The 19,922-nt window shown below is 42.9% G+C and overlaps 1 protein-coding gene across 2 annotated transcripts; it reads left to right on the top strand.

Annotated features, from left to right (window-relative positions):
* Positions 1-423: 423 nt before the first annotated feature.
* Positions 424-19,518, top strand: mypn (myopalladin). 2 transcript variants are annotated; one of them, XM_020097970.2, is made up of 21 exons: positions 521-662; positions 2,259-3,368; positions 7,452-7,627; positions 7,718-7,769; positions 7,880-8,303; positions 8,401-8,475; positions 8,562-8,703; positions 9,839-9,862; positions 10,270-10,386; positions 10,499-11,270; positions 12,255-13,352; positions 13,439-13,571; positions 14,513-14,590; positions 15,285-15,506; positions 15,600-15,749; positions 15,839-15,918; positions 16,094-16,220; positions 16,312-16,519; positions 16,664-16,829; positions 16,939-17,072; positions 17,164-17,487. In XM_020097970.2, exons 2-21 carry the CDS (start codon positions 2,260-2,262, stop codon positions 17,340-17,342), a joined length of 5,466 nt encoding a protein of 1,821 aa, XP_019953529.2. In that variant the 5' UTR covers positions 521-662; position 2,259; the 3' UTR covers positions 17,343-17,487. The 2 variants fall into 2 exon arrangements, with proteins under 2 accessions (XP_019953537.2, XP_019953529.2); XM_020097978.2 differs by lacking the exon at positions 14,513-14,590 and having other exon boundaries at positions 424-662; positions 17,164-19,518.
* The last annotated feature ends 404 nt before the right edge of the window (positions 19,519-19,922 follow it).

Below are 19,922 nucleotides of genomic sequence, written 5' to 3'. Positions count from 1 at the left end.
TGCTGAGGTTATATCACTTTGTCTTAAACCTGCTGCAGCAATATCCTTCATATTCACGTTGAAACAGCTGAAGACATTTTCACTTGGCTCCAATGTTGCTTCAGATAACCATCGAACAAAGCTTTTTATCTATAAAAAAAAAAACTCCTGAGATCAGGATAATTGTTGCCGGATGTTTTACCCCCTGTATTTTCTACAGTGTCCAGTTGTTTCAGAATTGATTATCATTGTTTATCCGCTGTGTTAATATTAGTCTGTGAGAGGCTCGACAAGGGGATTCTAATTCTGTAGGACGGAGGGTCTCTGACGGACCACTGGAGGAGGAATCCCTTTACAGCATGCGCTGCCCGGCCAATGAGCATGCATGACACCCAGACACATGGGCCAGGCGTTCCCAAAAATAACCTGCGACCACTGCACTGACAAATGTTGCTACTTTTACTGGTGACGGGTTACCCCAGCTACTCAGCTCCATATTTCCCTGTAAACTCAAAGGTTGACTCTGTGCGAGAGAACCTAGGAAGACTGGGGCAGCTGCCCGTGTCCAAGATTTCCCCAGGTGGCGGCAAACGTGAAGACCGGAATCTGCCCCTCTGAGCACAGGTGCACTCCAAGGATTCACCAGTCCTTCACAGGGGGGGCCAGCTGAGTTTATACTAAAGGTAAAACACAACCCCCCCCACACACTAATTCAATTGTTGTTCACAGTGTCCTGTCGGCAGTCTCTTGGCATGAATCTATTACGCTGTGTATAGCCTCAGAGAATCTCAGTCAAGCGTGAGTCTATTTCTGTTTGAATGTTATGTTCCTATTTAATTGAATTATCTGAACCTGCCTGGATGCTGTGTTTAGCCGGGGACCACTCGAGTGTGGGCCGGGACTGTGTGTTCTCTCACCCAGCACTGCCCCATTTCTGATAATTATACTTCTCTTTGTGTTATTGTTGTAATGACTGATCAAAATCAGGATAACAAGGACACACAGGATGAGCAGCACTGCTTTTTTTGTTGATTTTCTTCATGTAAACTGACCCCTGGCTATTATTAGATATGACTTGGTGGGCTTGGAGGCTGTTTGCAAAGGATTAATGTACACAACAGCTGCAGCTTCAGGTCTGTTGGAAGGGCATTGCTGTCTCTCTTAATTGCGCTGATTTGAGTGTCAGTAGCATATGTGTTCCCTATCTCATGTCAGGATTCAACAACTCGCACATTCCCTGTGTTGAAAAGTTGTGCAAAGACAAAACGTCGTGTGAGTGTTGGTCCGAGGAGGACAGGGCCAACAGAGCCTGTCTGTAGCCAATCAGATCTGGTGTCACTCATGAACCTGACACCCTCTCGGCTCGAGGAAGGCTGAAATCAGGTCAAAATGAAAATCAGGTTAAAATAAGAATGAAACACCAATGCTCTCCTGCTTTTATCTAAATTTATCATTAATTATATGTAAGGTAAACATCAGTCCATGTTTCGATCAACTCTTTTTGTTGCAGATATACTTTAATTTCAGCTTCACCTTTCTTTTACTGAACTTTCTTCATTCCTCCTTTAGTTGCCTTCTGCATTTAAAGGTCTGTTAGACACGTTGGTGACTGTGAGGGACATTTATATTTTATTCTAACTACTGCAAGTTGAACATACTTTGTACTACTGCTCATATGGCTGCAAGTAATGATGAGCAATTCAATCTGCTGATTAGTTTTGTCAGTGATTGACATTGTCATCCGTTCTATGAAAATATCACGTCAGAATTTTCCCAGAGCTCAAGTTGAACTGAAAAATAGTCCAAAGCCTAAAATTGTTTAGTTTCCTATGAGAGAATACAAAGAAAACTTCAAATCTACACATCTGGAACTGTGGAACCTTCACATTTTCAATGAAATTGTTGCCAAATTATTTTGATTTAATTGCCTGAACAGTTTAACTCTGCTACTTATTGTACCATATGTGTTTAGATTTTAAACATCCTATTTTTCAGGCAGCTACTGGTTTAATTTTCAGTACAGTATTAAATCAACTTATAGATACATATCTTGAAATTTGTGGTCCATCAGTGAACATTTAGATGATTTAATTTTTTGGGATGCTTTTCGACTGAGGAATGTTAAATCTTAGATAACAAAGGTTTCCAAATAATACAACTGGCTGCTTTATCATTTCATATCACCGTAACTCTGGAAAAAAACTGAAAGGCTGTATTCAACGTGAGTAGAGGTGATGGACAGGATTAAGTAATTGAATGTCTTGTGATCTCTTCCACAGCATGCAAGAGAACAACTCTGAGCAGCCACCGTCCCTGTCTCAGCTCCTCAGAGAGAGCTACCTGGCAGAGGCCAGAGCTCAGCAGCGCCACAGCGAGATGAGCCGCTCAGACGCTTCGTCCACACGCCTTCAGATCTACGGGTCGCTCAAAGGCAAGGCTGAAGACTCTGTGGGCCGTAATGACCCCCAACTGCCAGACCTCTCCGCCTTCCTCAGCCAGGAAGAGTTGGATAAGAGTGTGAACCTGGCCTGCCAGGCCATCGGACATGAGGCTCGTGAGGAGAAGGCAGAGGTCAAGGCCACTGTCAAACCGTTAACCCCCTCCAACATCTCCTCAGTCTCAGTTTCTTCCTCTACGACCCCTTCTGTTCCCTTGCATAACCCATCTCCTGCTCCTCTTGTTGCCCCCTCCACTGTGCCCTTCACCCAGCCTGCCCCCGAGTTCAAAGAACTGCCAGCGACACACACATTCACATCAGACAGAAAGATGCTTAAAGCCTCCATGCGACAGGACAACATGATCAGAACCAGCAGGGACTCCGGGGAAGGATTCAACGACTTCAACAAATCATCGAGGAACGCCCCGTACGGCCCAGAGACCCAGTCCAAGAAGGAGTTTCTCAACAAAGCAGCAGACTTCATTGAGGAGCTCTCCTCTCTATTCAAGGCCAACAGCTCCAAACGGGTACGACCGAGAGGGTGCAAGTCTCATAGGAGTAGAGGTCAGAATAAGAGCCAGAACGATGGGGCAGTTGATCCTCTCAACTCTGACAACAGGGAGCGTGCTTTCATGCCCGTGGAGGAGGAGGAGGAGGAGGAGAGACCTGGTCCTGCTGTGAGCCACCCACCAGAGGTCCAACTGGACCCTGGTACCAGGCATGTGGAGCTCCAGGACTGCAGGGTCACTGAGGAGCAGCAGTACGACTGTGTTTCTCAGGAAGTCCAGGAGGAGGGGACAGAAGGCTGTGACTTGGCAGAAACACCCTACTCTGCAGAGCCCATGTGTGAACCTCCTCATTTCATCCAGAAACTGAAAAGCAGGGAGGTTGCAGAGGGCAGCAAGGTTCAGTTAGACTGCATCGTAAGAGGACTCCCGATGCCTGAAGTCCGGTAAGAGAAACCTGACAGTTTCTATTCTTTGGCGTCCTCATATTTCTGAGTTTGCAAAATAGTAAGACTTTCCCAGGTATTTTTTTTTTTAGATCTTGTTTCATTGAAAAAAGTGTAATTGAAAAGCTAAAGGCCCAGTGTGCTGTAAGGTTGTGTCAGCTGTCACCTCCCGCTGGAGATCCCCAGTGAAGTGAAGAAAACTGAAAATTGTTTTGGGAGGACGTCACAGGAGCTTGTAAATGAATTATTTACTCCAGTGCAAACCGCAAGTATCAATCTGAAGTAATTGTACCCCAAAATTATTCTGAGAGAAACTACTAAATATATTACACCTAGTTACATTAACCTAACCTCACCTAAAAACATATGAGCTTATAAAATAAATGCATCATCATGGATTTAACCGCCCAAAAATAAAAGTGAGGATCAATAAAAAATAATAAATTTAGCACCAATAATCCAATAACATAGTGATCTAGTGGTTTAATTTTGATACTTTAAGTACATTTTGCAAGTAATTCTCACAGCAAGTAAACTTTTCACTGCAGGACGTACTGCGTGAGTACTTTTAGTATGCAATATTGCTACTTTTAATTTACTTTTAAGAATACGTGTTTGGAGTCAAGATGACAATTATGCAGTTTATTTCTCTATGGGAGATACAGACAGACGTGACATGTGATGATAGCCAGCAGCTGTGTGTGTGTGTGTGTGTGTGTGTGTGTGTGTGTGTGTGTGTGTGTGTGTGTGTGTGTGTGCGTGTGCGTGCGCGTGTGCGCGCATGTGCGTGCGCGTGTGTGACAGTTATATATGTCTCGGACAATTATCACATCAGTCTGTCTATCATTCTCAATAATAATACTAATAATAACAACATTAATAATAATGATAATACATATACATATAGCTTTACTTAAAAATTAGAAAACAAATTAAGTAAAACCACAAATTCGGACAAAGCAGTTGGCTTAAAAAGACATCAGCCATATTAGAGATGAAGCATTACAAATAAATACAAATAAAATTCAGCTGCACAGTTTACTCTTGTTAAAGCTCAGAGTTAGAGCTGTTTGATCTGATATGTTTTAAACCTCATGGCTGGACGTGCAGTTTCCCTCCCAGGACGACAACGGCCTGGATGAGTGAGGCTGAGCTGTCAGACTATAGAGGGGCAGGGGCTTGTTTGTCCTGCTGAACATTGTTGAGCCACCAACATATACTCGCTCGGGGAGAATGTAGCTCTCGGCCATTTTTAGACTGGACTGGCATTGCGAGCTGTGGTCTCGTCTGATAATGGAAGCGACCGTGCTCTTGACAGATAGAAGCATGAGGAGTCTGGTAAGATGATTTAAACAGCTTTAGTAGTTTGATGTATAACTTGATACGGTTTGTTTTTGGATTGAGAGTCTTATTGATATACAAAGTTTGAGGACAAGTTAGTTCTGTTTGGTTTCCACTTAAAATGTTGCTTCATTAAAAATCGTGTTCAGGCTTGGGTCTGATTTTGGATATTCTGCAAACATTTCTCATTTGTTCTTGTTTTCTCCGTCCAAACAGTTTGTGTGTGTGTGGGTGTGAGACTGTGACTTAGAGGGCTCAACATAGTGTTGTCAGGGTTCATATTCCCATCATTTTCCAGTTTAGTGCTGTCTCTGGTGTGTCACAGTATAACATTGTGTGTATTCTAAATCTATGTTTAGAGTCTGTGCGTATGTGAATGGGTCGGCCAGGCAGAGCTCCCCGGCTCCAAAGGGAATCTCCTCTCTGGTTCGGATCTCCAGAGGCAAAATAGCCCTGACAGGTGCAGTGAGGCTGGGGGCTTTGACTCACCCACCTCCTCTACGACTTCATGCTTTCAATTTAGACCTTTACTCATTAGAAAGGACACAAGCTCGATTCATGGATGAACTTTCCAGCAGCTTTTCAGGGAGTATCAGAGACTGTAAATCTCTTTTTACCAGCTCTCTATAGATGTGACTAGTGGAGAAGCTGAGAGATGCTTGGTTTGTGTTTTGAGGATTCCCTTTCTTGCAGTATGATCCGTATTTACTATAAAAAGCATGTGATCTTGGTGATCTGAGCTTGATGAAGGCACAGAACATGATTAATGATCTTATAATGACGCTGTGCCAGAGGGTAACACATCACCTCATTCCTGTTTGTTTATTGGCTGGATTTAATAAAGCACCAAGGCCTCATCTGCTCAAAATAGACATCCTCTGACATGGAGGCTGCTGTGTATGTTGCTGGTCAGGACACAGAGAAAGTTTACTATTATAGCTTTACAATGAAAAAATAGATAGTTGCCAGCTGCAACTTACATGAGATGTTACTAAGAAGGACTGTGAGCCGGGCAGACTCACATGCTGTCATTTATCATGTTTTTTCTGCATGTTTGCCTTATTTTATTGAGCAAGTGTGAAATAAGAAGAAGAATAGGAGAAGACATGTAGCAATGGGCCAGATTGGAACCAAACCCAGCTGCTGCAGAGTTCTCAAACTCTCTGTTTCATATTTTAACATGTGTTTTGCTCATTTATTCCAAGACTAACAGAGTAAATTTATAGATTGCAATATTGATTAGGTCCAGGGTGATATAACTTGGTGTGAATCCAGGAATTCTAGTTGAAAAAATAAAAATAAAAACCCAGATCTGATAATTAAATTCATACACATTTTATTAACTTCAACATATTACTCAAAGTGCCATTAGATGTAATATTCTTGCCCCATATCTTCATAATATCAACAGTGCGTTGACATGGCCTTTGAACTGACGTGGCGTGCTGGTGTCGCGTCTCGTCTTACAGGGAAACAGATAGGCCTTGCTCATCAAAACCTTTTCCTCTTGGCCTGCATAACTCTGCTGGATGGCAGAACTGGGAAAGATGCCACATAGTACCAGCCTCAGAGAAACCATGTCAGAAGGTTAATATGAGGAATAGTGAACTGTGTAAAGATAGGGTTTTAAATAGTAAACCAAGGGCATCAGAGTCTTAAAATACTGTCATGAAATAATAGCTCTGTCATAACAGTGGGAGTTACAGACGACTGACAAATAAAAGTAAGAACCTCCAGAAGTGGAGAAACACAACATCTGCAGGACATAAGGGACACAGACATATTTGAATTGGTATGAAGATGATGTTAATCAAATGTTTTGACCTTCATCGATCGTAACGCATGTAAATCCCAGTTAAATGTGTGTGTAATAATGGTGCTGTGAATATCTGCTCATTCAACAGAGGTGGAGCCCAAACCTTTACTGTGACATGACATGATGTTGTTTTTCCTTTGATTTTTAACACTTTTGTACATATGGACAGGAAGAAAACACAAATGTTGAATGAATGCAACCATTTCATTACAAATATACACACAACCAACATGGACAACAGTCCATGTGCGATTCACTGGTGCTCTGAGACTGTGGTTCTCCTGTAATCACATCATAATCTTGCTCTTCCATAACAGTATTATTATAAGTATTTGCATTGGTAGGCATTATAATAAATAAAAAATTACCCCCTCCAAAAAAATATTTGTAGGTGTTTCTATTGGGAGACAATTTAAGGAAATCAAACTGAGTGATTCCAACATCTGTTTAATGCACTAAAAATGACTTTTCATTTCCTTAAACAGGATTCAATTTATAATTTCTCTGAAATATTTTACAATAATAATTAAACTTCATTAAAGTAGCCCTGTGGCATTTTCTTGTAAATAAAAAAATACTCGCTCCTACTATGCATTTTGTATGTATCCACAATTGTTATCCACTTAAATGCATCACCTTCCTTATTATCATTTGCGATGCCAATTTTTAAAAATATTTTAAATGGTGCTTTTAAATATCCATGTTTATTAGCCAATTGTGTTCTTCGTCTTCACAGCTGCCCCTATGCTTATACTAATATACTGTATATACACCTTTGTGTACATACTAAAAGTGGGACTCACTCAAACATAGCTCTATCGCACCACTAGTGTTTAAAAACTCCAGTTTTCCAGCCCTGGTAGCACTGGAAGAACTGGTAGCACTGGAAAACTGAGCAGTTTTCTCTGCTATATATTTATTCACAGGTGGTTTTGTGAGGGCAAGGAGTTGGAGAACAGCCCCGACATTCAGATCATCACCAACGGAGAGCTGCACTCTCTGATCATCGCTGAGGCCTTCGAGGAGGATACGGGACGTTACTCCTGCTTTGCGTCTAACTTCTATGGGACTGACTCCACGTCGGCGGAGATCTACGTCGAAGGTAGGTTTGTTTCTTTTTCACATTAGCAGTTTTACAGGCTCCTGTAAAAGAGACGACCTTAGTACATATCTTTGTTCTCTCGTCCCACAGGTGCCTCCTCTTCAGATTCTGAGGGGGAGCAGCACCTTGAAAATGTAGCCCAGTGAGTTTTTATGGTTATTTAGTCTCATTTTAAGGAAAATCATAAATGGAACTATCTTTATCACAATTCTAAACATCATCTTTCCTTGCTTCTGTCTGTGATTTTCAAAGGCTGCAGAGGAAAACCCAAAAGTCAAGTGCAACTTTAACATCATCATTGGGCCAAACCGCCTCTGCAGAGGAGGAAGAGTGTGAGACATCTGAACTTGCAGCAGCAACAGAGGAACCAGTACAGGAGCGCTCCTCCTCACCACCAACTCATCATCCTCCTCTGCTGGTCCAGACAACAACCACGGTGCTTTCTGTCCCAGAGCTCTCCAGAGCGTCTGTGGCATCCTCAGCACAGCCCGCTCAGGAGGAGACGACCACAGGGTTACCGGTGCAGGTGTTTCCTACTTTGACACAAGAGGTCGCAGAAGTTTCAGGAAACCAGGAGGCCTCAGCGTCTGTCCCAGTCACATCTACAACCCAGCAGACAGAGACAGTCCCATCCCTGCCTCTGATCTCAGTGGCTCCATCAGTGCATCAACCTGAGGTAACAACAGCTGAAAACACCTCCTTCCACTATATTTGTTTTAAGGTGAGTTTTATATATTTCAATCTGTCCAATGTGGTTTTTTTTAAATATTCAGAGTCAAACCTCCAATCACAACTATATACAAGGGTTGAACGGGCAACCTGTGATGGCCGCCCCTGTATTCACAAAGGTAGGACCATTCTCAAATGTGTGTACACTGCTACAGTCCATTATAGCCTCCTCCATATTTATTCTAGCGTGTCTTTTCTGTACCAGAGCCTGCAAGACCTCTTTGTGTCAGAAGGCCAGCTGGTGGTGCTAGAGGGCCGTGTGAAAGGGATACCGTCACCTCGAGTGGACTGGTACAGAGAGGGCAAATCCATAGAGGACTCTGCTGATTTCAGGATCCTGCAGAAAAGTAAGCTCTGCTGCTGACGTATTAAAAGTGCCAGTTGTATCTTTTGAAATAGTTTGATTTGGATTTATACTGCAGCCACAACGGACATGCCTTGTCTTTTACAATGCAAGAAATCAAGATTTAACTGTATCTTAGATACATTAGTTTAATTCAGCTTAACTCAAATTTCAGTGTTCTTGCAGTTTAGTAATTCTCAAAAGTGTGCAGACAAGGAAATAAGTAACGCTGAAGTTAATAAAACATTAGTATTTGAGTTTATGTTTATTAGCTTCATTTTTTCATGTTGTTTCCTGTTGATTTCTGATTTTTAAGTGTGTGCAATTTGGTGTATATCCATGTAAAAATCCAGATCTAGGAAATTTAAATGTGTTTTCATAAGGGGACTGTGGGATTTATACACTCTTGAGTGCTATTTTTGTTGGAAATAAAACCAAATTCCTATATGTTAAAAAGAGATGATTCATTTATTTTAAATCCAGTCCAGTAGTGTATATTTAAATGAGCACTAAGAGCTGAACAATTTTGACATTGCTTTAATTTGTTTAAGGTTAAAGTAGCTTCAATACTGTCAGTGGCATCATTTTTTAAAACAGCGTTGACACATTTTTGACCTTCATCTCAAAATTATTGTTATAATTGTGGCATAAATATATATTTCTTTACACTTATACTAAGGAAAGAGAAATGCAACCAAACATGTTGGAAGAAAATGTTGGTCTGTAACACATTCATATAGATGTTATACTGAAATAATATATAAATGATCCACCTATGCAGTCAACTCAATCTATTTCTCCCAGTACACAGTCAAAAAAAGAAAAAGTCATTCTCTCCATGTTCTGAACAACAGTCACATTATTGTCAGTCTTTGTTGAAGATGCATCTGTAGCCATATTTGTGTTGCAGCTTTCTTACTGGCTTCTATTAATATCTTCCTTAGATATTTGTCATTTATTTGACAGATGCGCATAAATATACTTAATTATATTAAAGGTCTTAAAGGTCATTTTAAAATAGCATGATTGTGGAATATATTTATAAATAATAATGAGACAAGTGCTGATTGGGCTTAAACTAAAGAGCTGTTGTTCTTCATTGGTATCTGTAATGATTTGGGTGCTTGTTTCCATTCCAGAGCCGAGATCTCCAGCTGAACCAGGTACGTGTTGCATGCAATCCTCATCTGTCACAAAATAACATAAGTGTTGACTGCACCAAAGCAGCTGTCTGTCTGTATATGCTGCTGCACTGTGTACATATTACTGTGCTGAAGTGTTTATAGTTGTTGGCGGGGGCTTCTGTTCCTCTGTACATAAGCCAGAGCTGGTTTTCCCTGACTGAACCATATAAGGCAGTTTCTCATCCTGTGTCAAACCACCATGGCAGATCATTTCAACCTGCCTGGGCTGCAGAGAGACTCTCAGCCTCAGTGATAAAAAGAAAACACAAGTCATCTTTCTTTCCTCATTGCAATAAGACGCTCTCTAGTTTAGAAATGAATAAGAAGCAGTCGCACCAAACTGGCCTGATTTTGTGAGTATCCCTTTTTTTCATGATTTCCTCCAGAGGAAATATGCACTTTGGTCATTGCTGAAGTCTTTCCGGAAGATTCAGGAGTGTTTACTTGTACAGCAAGCAACAAGTATGGAACCGTGTCCAGTACTGCAGCACTGAGGGTCAGAGGTAACACTTCTGCTTTGATTATCATAAACAGCAACAGTTATCATATATTCTAATCCATATATTCTTATAAAGGTTAACTCAAATGTCTGTCCATCTCTCTGACTCTCATCAGGCAATGGTAGGAACAGCAACCACGTGAGGCCTGTCAGCAGTTTAACAGTGGATCCCAGTCGAAACCAAGAATCTTCCCCATCAGCTCCCAATGTCAACCCTCAACCAGAGGCGACCAACAGCGTCAAGCCCCACTCCAGCACCATTCGCCTGGACCCACTCGTCTCCAGCACATTACGCCTGGATCCCTTAAACACCAGCACCTTCCGCCTGGATCCCCACAGCTCCAGCATGTTGCGTCCTGACCCGCTTCGCACCAGCCTGCCCAGTCTGGAACCCTCCAGCCTGAGCAGCAGCATCAGCACCTCCTACCTGAACTCTCACAGCAGCAGCACCCCAAACTTAGACCCTCTCCACCTCTACCAGAACACCTCTGTGTCCGGTGGAGCACATCCAGAACCACAGAGCGGTGCACAGGTGTTCTCACACCTGAAAGCTTTCAGTGCTGCAACTCCAGCTGAGCAGGACGCTTCCAGACCTTGGCTGACATCGTCTGACAGGAGTGCTGTTAAGGGGGCCCTTAAGGGGACTCCAAACCATCAGAATGGGAGCCCCATTGTGGTCCCCCTCCCTGACCCTCCACCGAACTCTTGCCTTAAGTCAGGCACCTTGACGAACCATAGAGACTCGCGCTCCGGCCCCAGAGCCGGTCTGCGTGTGCACTTCAAACTCCCCGAGGATGAGCAAAGTGAAGCATCTGCTGAGTGTGATGAAGATGACGCTCTGGCTTCAGCCAACAAAGAACCACCCCCGGTGCTGGCTAAACCCAAACTGTGAGTAGAGTTTAAAAAAAAACAGGCTGGCAATGAAACTAACACAAAGCTGCAATACAGTAAGAGGAAACAACATTTTGTACACAAAATATCCAGGGGGGCAGGGGCCTTAGCTGACTGGCCCCACTGAAGTGCCCCGGTCCTGTCAGTAATCTTTTTTAAACTACTCAATAACAACACTACCAATAAATATGAGGATTTGTTAAGAATTTTTATTTTCTAACCTTTTTGAAGAACACAATGTGCTTGACTAAGGAACATTTTTCAAAATATGTTTCAAAGACGTGTTGCTTTGAATGAAAGCTATAGAGTGAATGACATCAATTATCTTACTGAATCAGGAATTGTGAATGGATGTTGGACATATATGAAATTCTGGGTCAGCCACCGATCCACATCATGTCCTGAGTGTTCACTACAACACAGTGAAGTAGATGAGCTGAGGTGGGAGGTTCCTCATCCTCTGGCTCAACCAGCAGCTGTAATCAGTTGCAATTCTTAAATGAATGCATGCAGACTTTAGATGTGGACTTTCCGTCTTTCTAAAACCAAGGATGGTGTTTTTTATCTGTAAGTAACTATGTTCATCTAATATTTCAGATAAAGCTGTAAATGAAATCTTGCATGATTTAATCAGCTGTTCACTATTGCTTTTGTAGTTTGCATCATAGATTTAAAACAACAATATACATTTGAGAATGTGTCTTGTATTGTTTAGTCTAATTGAATTTGCATTCATTTTTATGAAGATAAAATAACCTGTTTAGAATGAAAGCTGAAAGTGTCTTGAGCTGGAGCAGTATTTTGTTAGTGGCCCATAAAAGGGCTGAGTGTTGTTCCTGCTGACTTTGGCTCATGCCTGCTGCGGTTTACTGCGCTGACTTAATTTATGAGAGCGCTGCACAGAGCCTCTCTCATCCTCTCCATGTATAGTGTCATTTCTTTTGTGGTTGATCTGTTATTTTGGTTTTGCTTGACCGACAGGGAACCCGCCCAGCTCCGGCTCCTGCACAACCAAGTCCTCATGGAGCAGCAGCAGGAGACTGAACCCCCAATCCAAACCCAAACTCACGTGCAGCCTCAGGCCCACCCCCCGTTCCAGAGCCAGGTCCAGCCCGATGTCCCAAGCTCCCACGAGGCTCCGCTGTGGTCACCCAGAATGCAGTGCGAACCCCATCCGCCACCTTTCCAGCCCCAACTTACCACCACAGCTCCCCCTCAGCAGACCCCTCACTCAGCACCACCACTCACCACCCCTAACGCTCCCTCACTCAGCTCTGCTCCACAGCTCAACACCACCTTTTCACCTCTTTTCAACACTGCTCCTCCTTTCAGCTCCCCTCTGTCTTTCCCTCAACCGAAGACTTCTACACTGATGACGTCACCTCCACCTCCCCCACAGCTGAACACAGCTCCTCCTCTCAGTGCAGCTACTACAACCCAGATGAACACCATCCACGCCTCCCACCTCAACCTGTCCCCCGCAGCTCTCGCCAAACCTGCACCCACGTTCCAGTTCTCCTCTCCCCCTGCACCAAAGCTCAGCACGGTGCCCGCAGGTCAGACCCTGGCCTCACAGCAGATCATCTCCCCCACTCCTCTGCTCAGAAGTACCCACGCCTCCCTCATGAACCTCACCGCCACCTCCTTCACCTTCAACTACACCCGGCCTAAAGAGTTCATAGCTGCTCAGACCTTCTCACCAGTGAGGAGTCCTTCCCCAACCGAATCCCCGGTGCCCCTCCTCCATGAGCTGGCCGCTGAGCTCAACTCCTCCGCAGCCAGCTCCCCGACTATCCCGCCATTTCCTCCACCACATAGGATCCTCCCCACAAGGGTGCTGAAGTCTCCCACCAGCCCTCCTTCCCTCGTGTCCTCGCCCACACCGGGTTCAGCACAGTTTCCCAACAGCGTGTACTCCATACGAGCCCAGTCACCTCCTCAGGCCTCTTCTCCCACTTCCAGCAGCTCCACCCCCAGCCCAATTCAAAACCCTGTGGCCTTCCTCAGCTCCGTGCTGCCGTCGCTGAGCCTGAGTCAGCCCAAAAACTCAATGGGACTGCCCAAGGGAGCTCCATTAGGGTACGTCCTCTCTGATGGACTACAGTGGTCATGAGTTTGTTGAGCTCACACATGATGTAAAGCAGTTTTCCCATCTGTCTCTTCAGGCTACAAAAGAAGGTACCCAAGGTGCAACTGCCGTCAAATGAAGACATTCGTGGGAGCAAAGAAATTCTCCTCCATGACATTGAGAAAAAGCTTCGATTTAAAGATGATACTCCACAGTTTGCACATCAACAGGTAGTCGTTGGTCTCGTGCTCTGCTGCTGTCATTGATCGCTTCTTCTTTGACTCTCTTATTTGTAGTGGTGAATAAATAGCCTATTAAGAAACATTATCAACACAAGCTTCAGCCTCAGTTACACCCCTGCTGAGCTACATGCTAGACCACTGGGTGAATATGAATGTCAATAAATGGTCAGTTTAATCACATATTGGTATGTGATTGCTAATTTTTAAGGATTTAAAAGTTTCAAAAAAGTTTCAAAAAGTTATAATAACCAAAGATTTTACTGCAGTCTTGGGCTGGACAATATGGCCTTAGAATGATCGATATTGATAATGTCTGCTGTTTAAAGATGACTTTTTGTTCTGAGCAAATCCTGTGATAATTAAATGATAACGTTTTATTGCCCAGCCCTACTGTAGTATCACTTGTCTCCTATGGAACCCCAAAGTTTTCACTTTTGATATGAGTACATGAATATCTATGAAAATAACTATTAAATATTCATTATGAAAAGTATAGGTATATAGATAGTCTGGTCTATAATACGAAGCTGAGTTTTGAAAAATCATTGACTCATTTTACAAATTACTGTTAAATGTGTACATTTTCCCAGTACATTCATGTGATTATTTCATAGTTATTTAGAGAGCTCAATATTCTTGTGTATTCATTTTGGAACGACCTCAGATTTTAAAAAATGTAAAATGATAAAGACACATCATATCGCTGAGGCTGACTCAAAGCCGATGAATAACTTGCATTAGTTCAGTAGAGCAGCAGCTATCACTCCCTCCCCAGTCATTCATGGTTATTCATCGCTGTGCGTCATTGCACCATAACAACATTTGCATGCGAGTAACAATAGCTTGTGTGTTATTCCATCAGCATATGTTTGTATGTACAGTTTGTGTGTCTCTGTTGGTGTTCATCATCCATCCCTATCCTCTCATAGAAGCTGAGTTATGAGGTGAAAACAGCGAGCAGACCCCTTGGACCAAACATTCCTGCTACTGTCTTTAACTATGATGAGGTACAAGGATCTTCCCGTCCCAAGCTCTGCTTTGCTCGAGGCTGTATGGGTCATTATTCTACTGTGTCAGGCCGAGATCATAAAACCTTTGATATTCTCATATACTTATCTAAACACCACGGTTAATACATAACTCTAATCAAGAATTCAAGCTTATATATATATAACCTGCACGAATAATCCAAACATACTACTGTGTTGTAATTCATTAAGCTAATAATATGTGAACTGATTTACACTTTTCCCACTGAAGCTTGCAGCCCCATCTTCCCAATTTTCATTTTAGATTTCTCCACACTTCGTCTGTTCTCTGTTTTACCCTCAGCCTAATTTACTTTGTTTGGTTGGACGAGCAGATTTTGTTTCTACCGACCAGGAGTGAACCTGTCAGACAGATGCCACAGCATGATCCTTGTCATCAACTGGTTTAAAGTCATAGTCTGTACCTTTTAAGATTAGAGATACAGACCGTTACCACTGAATAGAAGCACGTCGTCTCATGTCTCCCAAAGACTATTTGTTGCTTATCTCAATGCTTTAAGCTTCTATGTACAATATACTGCATGCATGTTATTGTACTCATTGATTTTCATGGAAATCTGATGAGATACCAAGACACAAAGGCAGATGGTGCATGCAGTAATCCAACACCGACTGCGGCGATTGCTTTGATGTAGTGGTTTTCCGTTTCCAGGAGTACAAAGTGTCCAATTTTGAGCAGAGACTAATGAGCGAGATTGAATTCCGCTTGGAACGAACGCCAGTGGAGGAGTCGGACGATGAGGTGCAGCATGATGACGTCCCGACGGGTAAATGCATCGCGCCCATATTTAACAAGAAACTTAAGAACTTCAAGGCCATGGAGGGCGTACCTGTCACTTTCTCATGTAAAGTTTTGGGAATCCCTCTTCCAAAGGTGAGAGGTCAACAGCTGTGTTGTAAAAACGATAGTATGCTCTTTCATTTTCAACCCTCACCATTAATCATTCACATGGGCGTCTCCCCTCAGGTTTACTGGTTCAAGGATGGCAAGCAGATCTTAAGGAAGAACGTCCATTACAAGAAGATAAGAGAGGGAGACGGGACCTGTGCTTTGCACATCGAGTCCACGATAAGCGACGATGATGGCAACTACACCATCATGGCAGCTAATCCACAGGTAGTGCTTCATGCTTAAGTTACATGTGGTTTGCAGCTTCTATCCCGCTGCAGAATCTGACCTGCTGTTTGATATTTAATGATCATTAGGGACGAATCAGCTGCTCAGGTCATTTGATCGTCCAAACGGGACCTCCCCGCAACCGGCAGACACCGATTCATTCTCAGAGGTGAGCAAGACTGAGTGCGTGCAGTTGAATCTGCAGAGGAATCCCTCTGTGTATCGATGTTAAAATTCTAACTTGCACCACAAATAAGACAGACATGGATTAAAGCTAGGGTTGGTAATCCTGGAATAGTGAGAAATAGCTGTGATGCTGTGCTCACCTCGTTGTGTCCTTTAAGGGTACGAGCTCGCATACAGCAAGTTGAAAGTGAGCAAACGCAGGAGCGCTTTTTTCGCCCTCACTTCCTCCAGGCTCCAGGAGACATGCTGGCTCATGAGGGAAGACTGTGCAGACTAGACTGCAAGGTTGGTATAGCAGAACCTGGTTTGTAATACAATCACTAAAAGACTGTATTTTGTTTGCCTCACCTTACTGTCAGCCATCTTTGTCTTCAAGGTGAGTGGGCTGCCCAACCCAGAGCTGATGTGGCTGGTCAACGGGAGGCCGATCTATCCGGACCTTTACCACAAGCTGCTGGTGCGGGAGAATGGCATCCACTCCCTGGTCATTGACCCTCTGACGCAGAATGACGGCGGCACATACACGTGCATAGCGAGCAACAAAGCAGGACAGAGCTCCTTTAATCTAGAACTGAAAGTTGTGGGTAAGGACTAGAGACAAACACATACCTTGCAGTTAATGACAAAAGGGAATTAATTACTCATTTTCAATTTAGTCGAACATTTAAACGTGATGTCCTGGGCCCTGTTTGGAAGCTTCAATAATTCTAGTAATTGTTTGACTTTAGAGAAAGAGACAAAGCACCCTCCTCAGTTTTTGGAGAAGCTGCAGAACATGGGTATTCCTGAGGGGACTCCCGTCAGGCTGGAGTGTCGGGTGGTGGGTATGCCCCCGCCAGCCATCTTTTGGAAGAAGGACAATGACAGCATTCCTAGAATGAAGGACAGAATCAGGTTAGTAGGAGTTCCATGGTTCTCCTGTAGCTGTTTCAAGCCAATACATTAAAACGTAATATCATAAGATGTCTATTGGAATGAATTCTTCATTATCTATGCATTTCAGCATGACCCAGGATGCCACAGGATATGTGTGTCTCCTCATCCAACCAACAACTAAAGATGATGCTGGCTGGTACACAGTGTCGGCAAAAAATGAGGCTGGAATTGTGTCTTGCACCTGCAGACTAGATATCTATGGTAAATATTCTGTATAGCTTTATACAGAAATGTGCCACATTTTCAGCACATAACTTGAGGTAGTAATAATAGCTGTCTGCTGCAACTCCAGCACAGTGGCATCAGAGCATCCCCGCCCCCATGAAGAAAGCTCCACGCACAGGTAGCCGCTACGCCGCTCTGACCGACCAGGGGCTCGACATCAAGTCTGCTTTCCCCACGTCGGACACCAGCCCCTTCTTGTTTTCCAGCTCCCCTCCTGAAGCCATGCTGGAGAGTGAGGAGCTGTGAGAGACACACCGGCGCGGTGACTCTTAGGCTTCCCGGCAGGATGTGTGACCTCCCTGAGGTCGGAAACAGTAGAAGACTTTACGGAGATTGATTGCTTGAGCAGATTGTCATGTGATTTGTGTTTTGCACATGAAGTGAAGTACATTCAGAATAGAATGGCAAAGAATTATTGCGTTAAACCTATCAGCACTGATAGTGGCTTTGTCACCATTCCTATTTACTGAAGTCACATGCAGAAAAATGATGGATTTGCAAAGTCTTAGCTCATGAGCCATCGGAGGAGTTGAATATTGTTCTCTCACGTTTTGTTTTCTACATCATATTTAGCTACAGTGCTGCGGTTGTTGCTGATTGTTGATCATAGCATCTGTTCTTAATAGTTAGTCCTCTTCTCAAAGTGGTGCTAACACCACTCTTTTTTTTTTTTAAATTGCAAATCACATGTACAGTGGCTTCTGACAGTATTCACACCCCTTCACTTTTTGCACTTTGTTTTATTTGTATTTTTAATGAATACATTAGATGATTAATGACAAAGAGAAAATATGTTTTTAGAAACTTTTACACATTTATAAAAAAAGAAAAATTATTGGAAGCAGTTAAAGTTTCCAGTCATCCTGGGCATGTCCAGCCTTGCATGCCTGGATTTAGGCAGTTTATCCCATTATTACCGGCGGATTCTCTCAAGCGCAGATTTAATGGTACATGTCTGTGAGCTGCCACTTTCAAGTCTCTCCACAGATGTTCTATGGACTGGAGTCTGAGCTCTAGCTGGACAAGAAGAGACGAGAGAGAAATGCTTCCCCAGAGGCTGCTTTGGGTCAAGATCGTGCTGAAAGGTGAAACATCACCACAGTCTCACATTGTCCTCCCCTTAAACAAGGGGTGGCTGTTGCTCAGGAGGTTTGGTCCACTCACCAGAAGGCTGGTGGGTCGATCACCCTCTGCTACTCCCTTCCACATACTGAAGTGTCTTTGGGCCAGATTCAGAACCCCAGACTGAAGATACTAAACCACAAATTGGCCAAGATGGCTTTGGTAGTGTGTGAATGGTGTGGTAAAAAAGGTGCAGCATATAGTAACGGTGTGTGTGTGTGTGTGCGCGCATGTGCGTGCGCATGCGTGTGTAGCTTGTACTGTAAAGTGCTTTGAGTGGTTGATAAGAATAGAAAAGCTTTATATAAATACAGACAATTTAAATTCTGACCTCTTCGGTCTCTGCTGCTGAGAAGCCCCGACTCATAGCATGATGCTGCCACCACCACCATGCTGCACCATAGGGACGGTATCAACCAGGTGATGAGCAGGGACTGGTGATTAAACATTGTGTTTGGATTTCTGCTCAAATTATTTGTGTCTCATCAGACAAAAAACATGCTCAGAGTCCTTTAAATGCAGCGTAGCAAACACAAAGCCGGCCGTCAAATGCGTGATACCATAAGAGCCTGATTGATGGAGCGCTGCATAGAGCTGCAAAATTTAATAGGTCTGAATACCTTCTGAAGCCATTGTACCTGTACTGGTAGTTCTAGTTTCTTTAAAGGTTTATATAAAGTAGTCATAAGTTTATTAATAATCAGATATAGTTTAGAGAGTATTTTAAGACATTTGAATGTGCCATTAAGATCAGTTTAAATGGATCCATTAAAGGAGGAATTCTTTCTATACTGAACTAAATTATTTCTGTTTTGTTGGTCACTGGTTCACAGTTTTGCACCATGTTTTCCATGTGCATGCATGCCAACATACAGTATTGTATAACAAATAAAAACACTGTGTCTGCTCACAGTCATGATAATAGTATGCTGATAGGAGATTCTAATTCATGGTTTGTAAACACTGAAACACTTTATTTTTTTGCTTTCATTTGATTTAATTCATCTTTGTATATGACAAAGATTTGTCTCCGTAACTACATCAACACTTATGAGATGTATCGTCAGAGAAATTAGTCAGATCACACTAAAAACTCTTTGGTTTGGGATAAAGACAGGGCTCTGCTTTTGCAAATGACAGCAAAAGATCAAATGTATTTGATGGACTATGATTTAATAAATTGAAGTCAGTTTAATAACACACTGGAGAAAAAAACAAAAGCACATATTCAGCTGATGTAAAGTTGCACATTGTAAAATAGTTTTGTCTTTCCTCAGAATAAAGTTATATTTATTAAAGTGAGTGACATGTTTGCTTTGCTGGAACAAGTGGTTTTGTTTGCATGCTGCACAGACGGCATGTAATTCATTCTGCACCATTTTCACTGCTCGTGGCGTTTATCTCACTTCACACATGAAAATAATGAGTTTCCAGAGTTCCAGGCCATTTAAACTCATCTGTCATTATAGAGGTCCTGTTTTGACTGATCAGACTCCTATTAGCTTACACTGATGCCAAATTCAAAGCAAATGGGAGAGCTCAGAAGCCAATTAAGTATTGCTAATCAGTCCAATTAGAGGGGAAGAGAGTTCAAATAGGCATAAAATTACATTCACCTTACGTGACCTAATTATACTCCCAGCCTCGTCTCACCAGCTGCCAGACCTACTTGTTAACTGGTGCTGTGTTAAGTAGAAAATATCT

This window comes from Paralichthys olivaceus, chromosome 14 (genome assembly GCF_024713975.1).
Source record: "Paralichthys olivaceus isolate ysfri-2021 chromosome 14, ASM2471397v2, whole genome shotgun sequence".
Taxonomy (NCBI): Eukaryota; Metazoa; Chordata; class Actinopteri; order Pleuronectiformes; family Paralichthyidae; genus Paralichthys; species Paralichthys olivaceus.
This window is presented reverse-complemented; position numbering and strand designations above follow the sequence as displayed.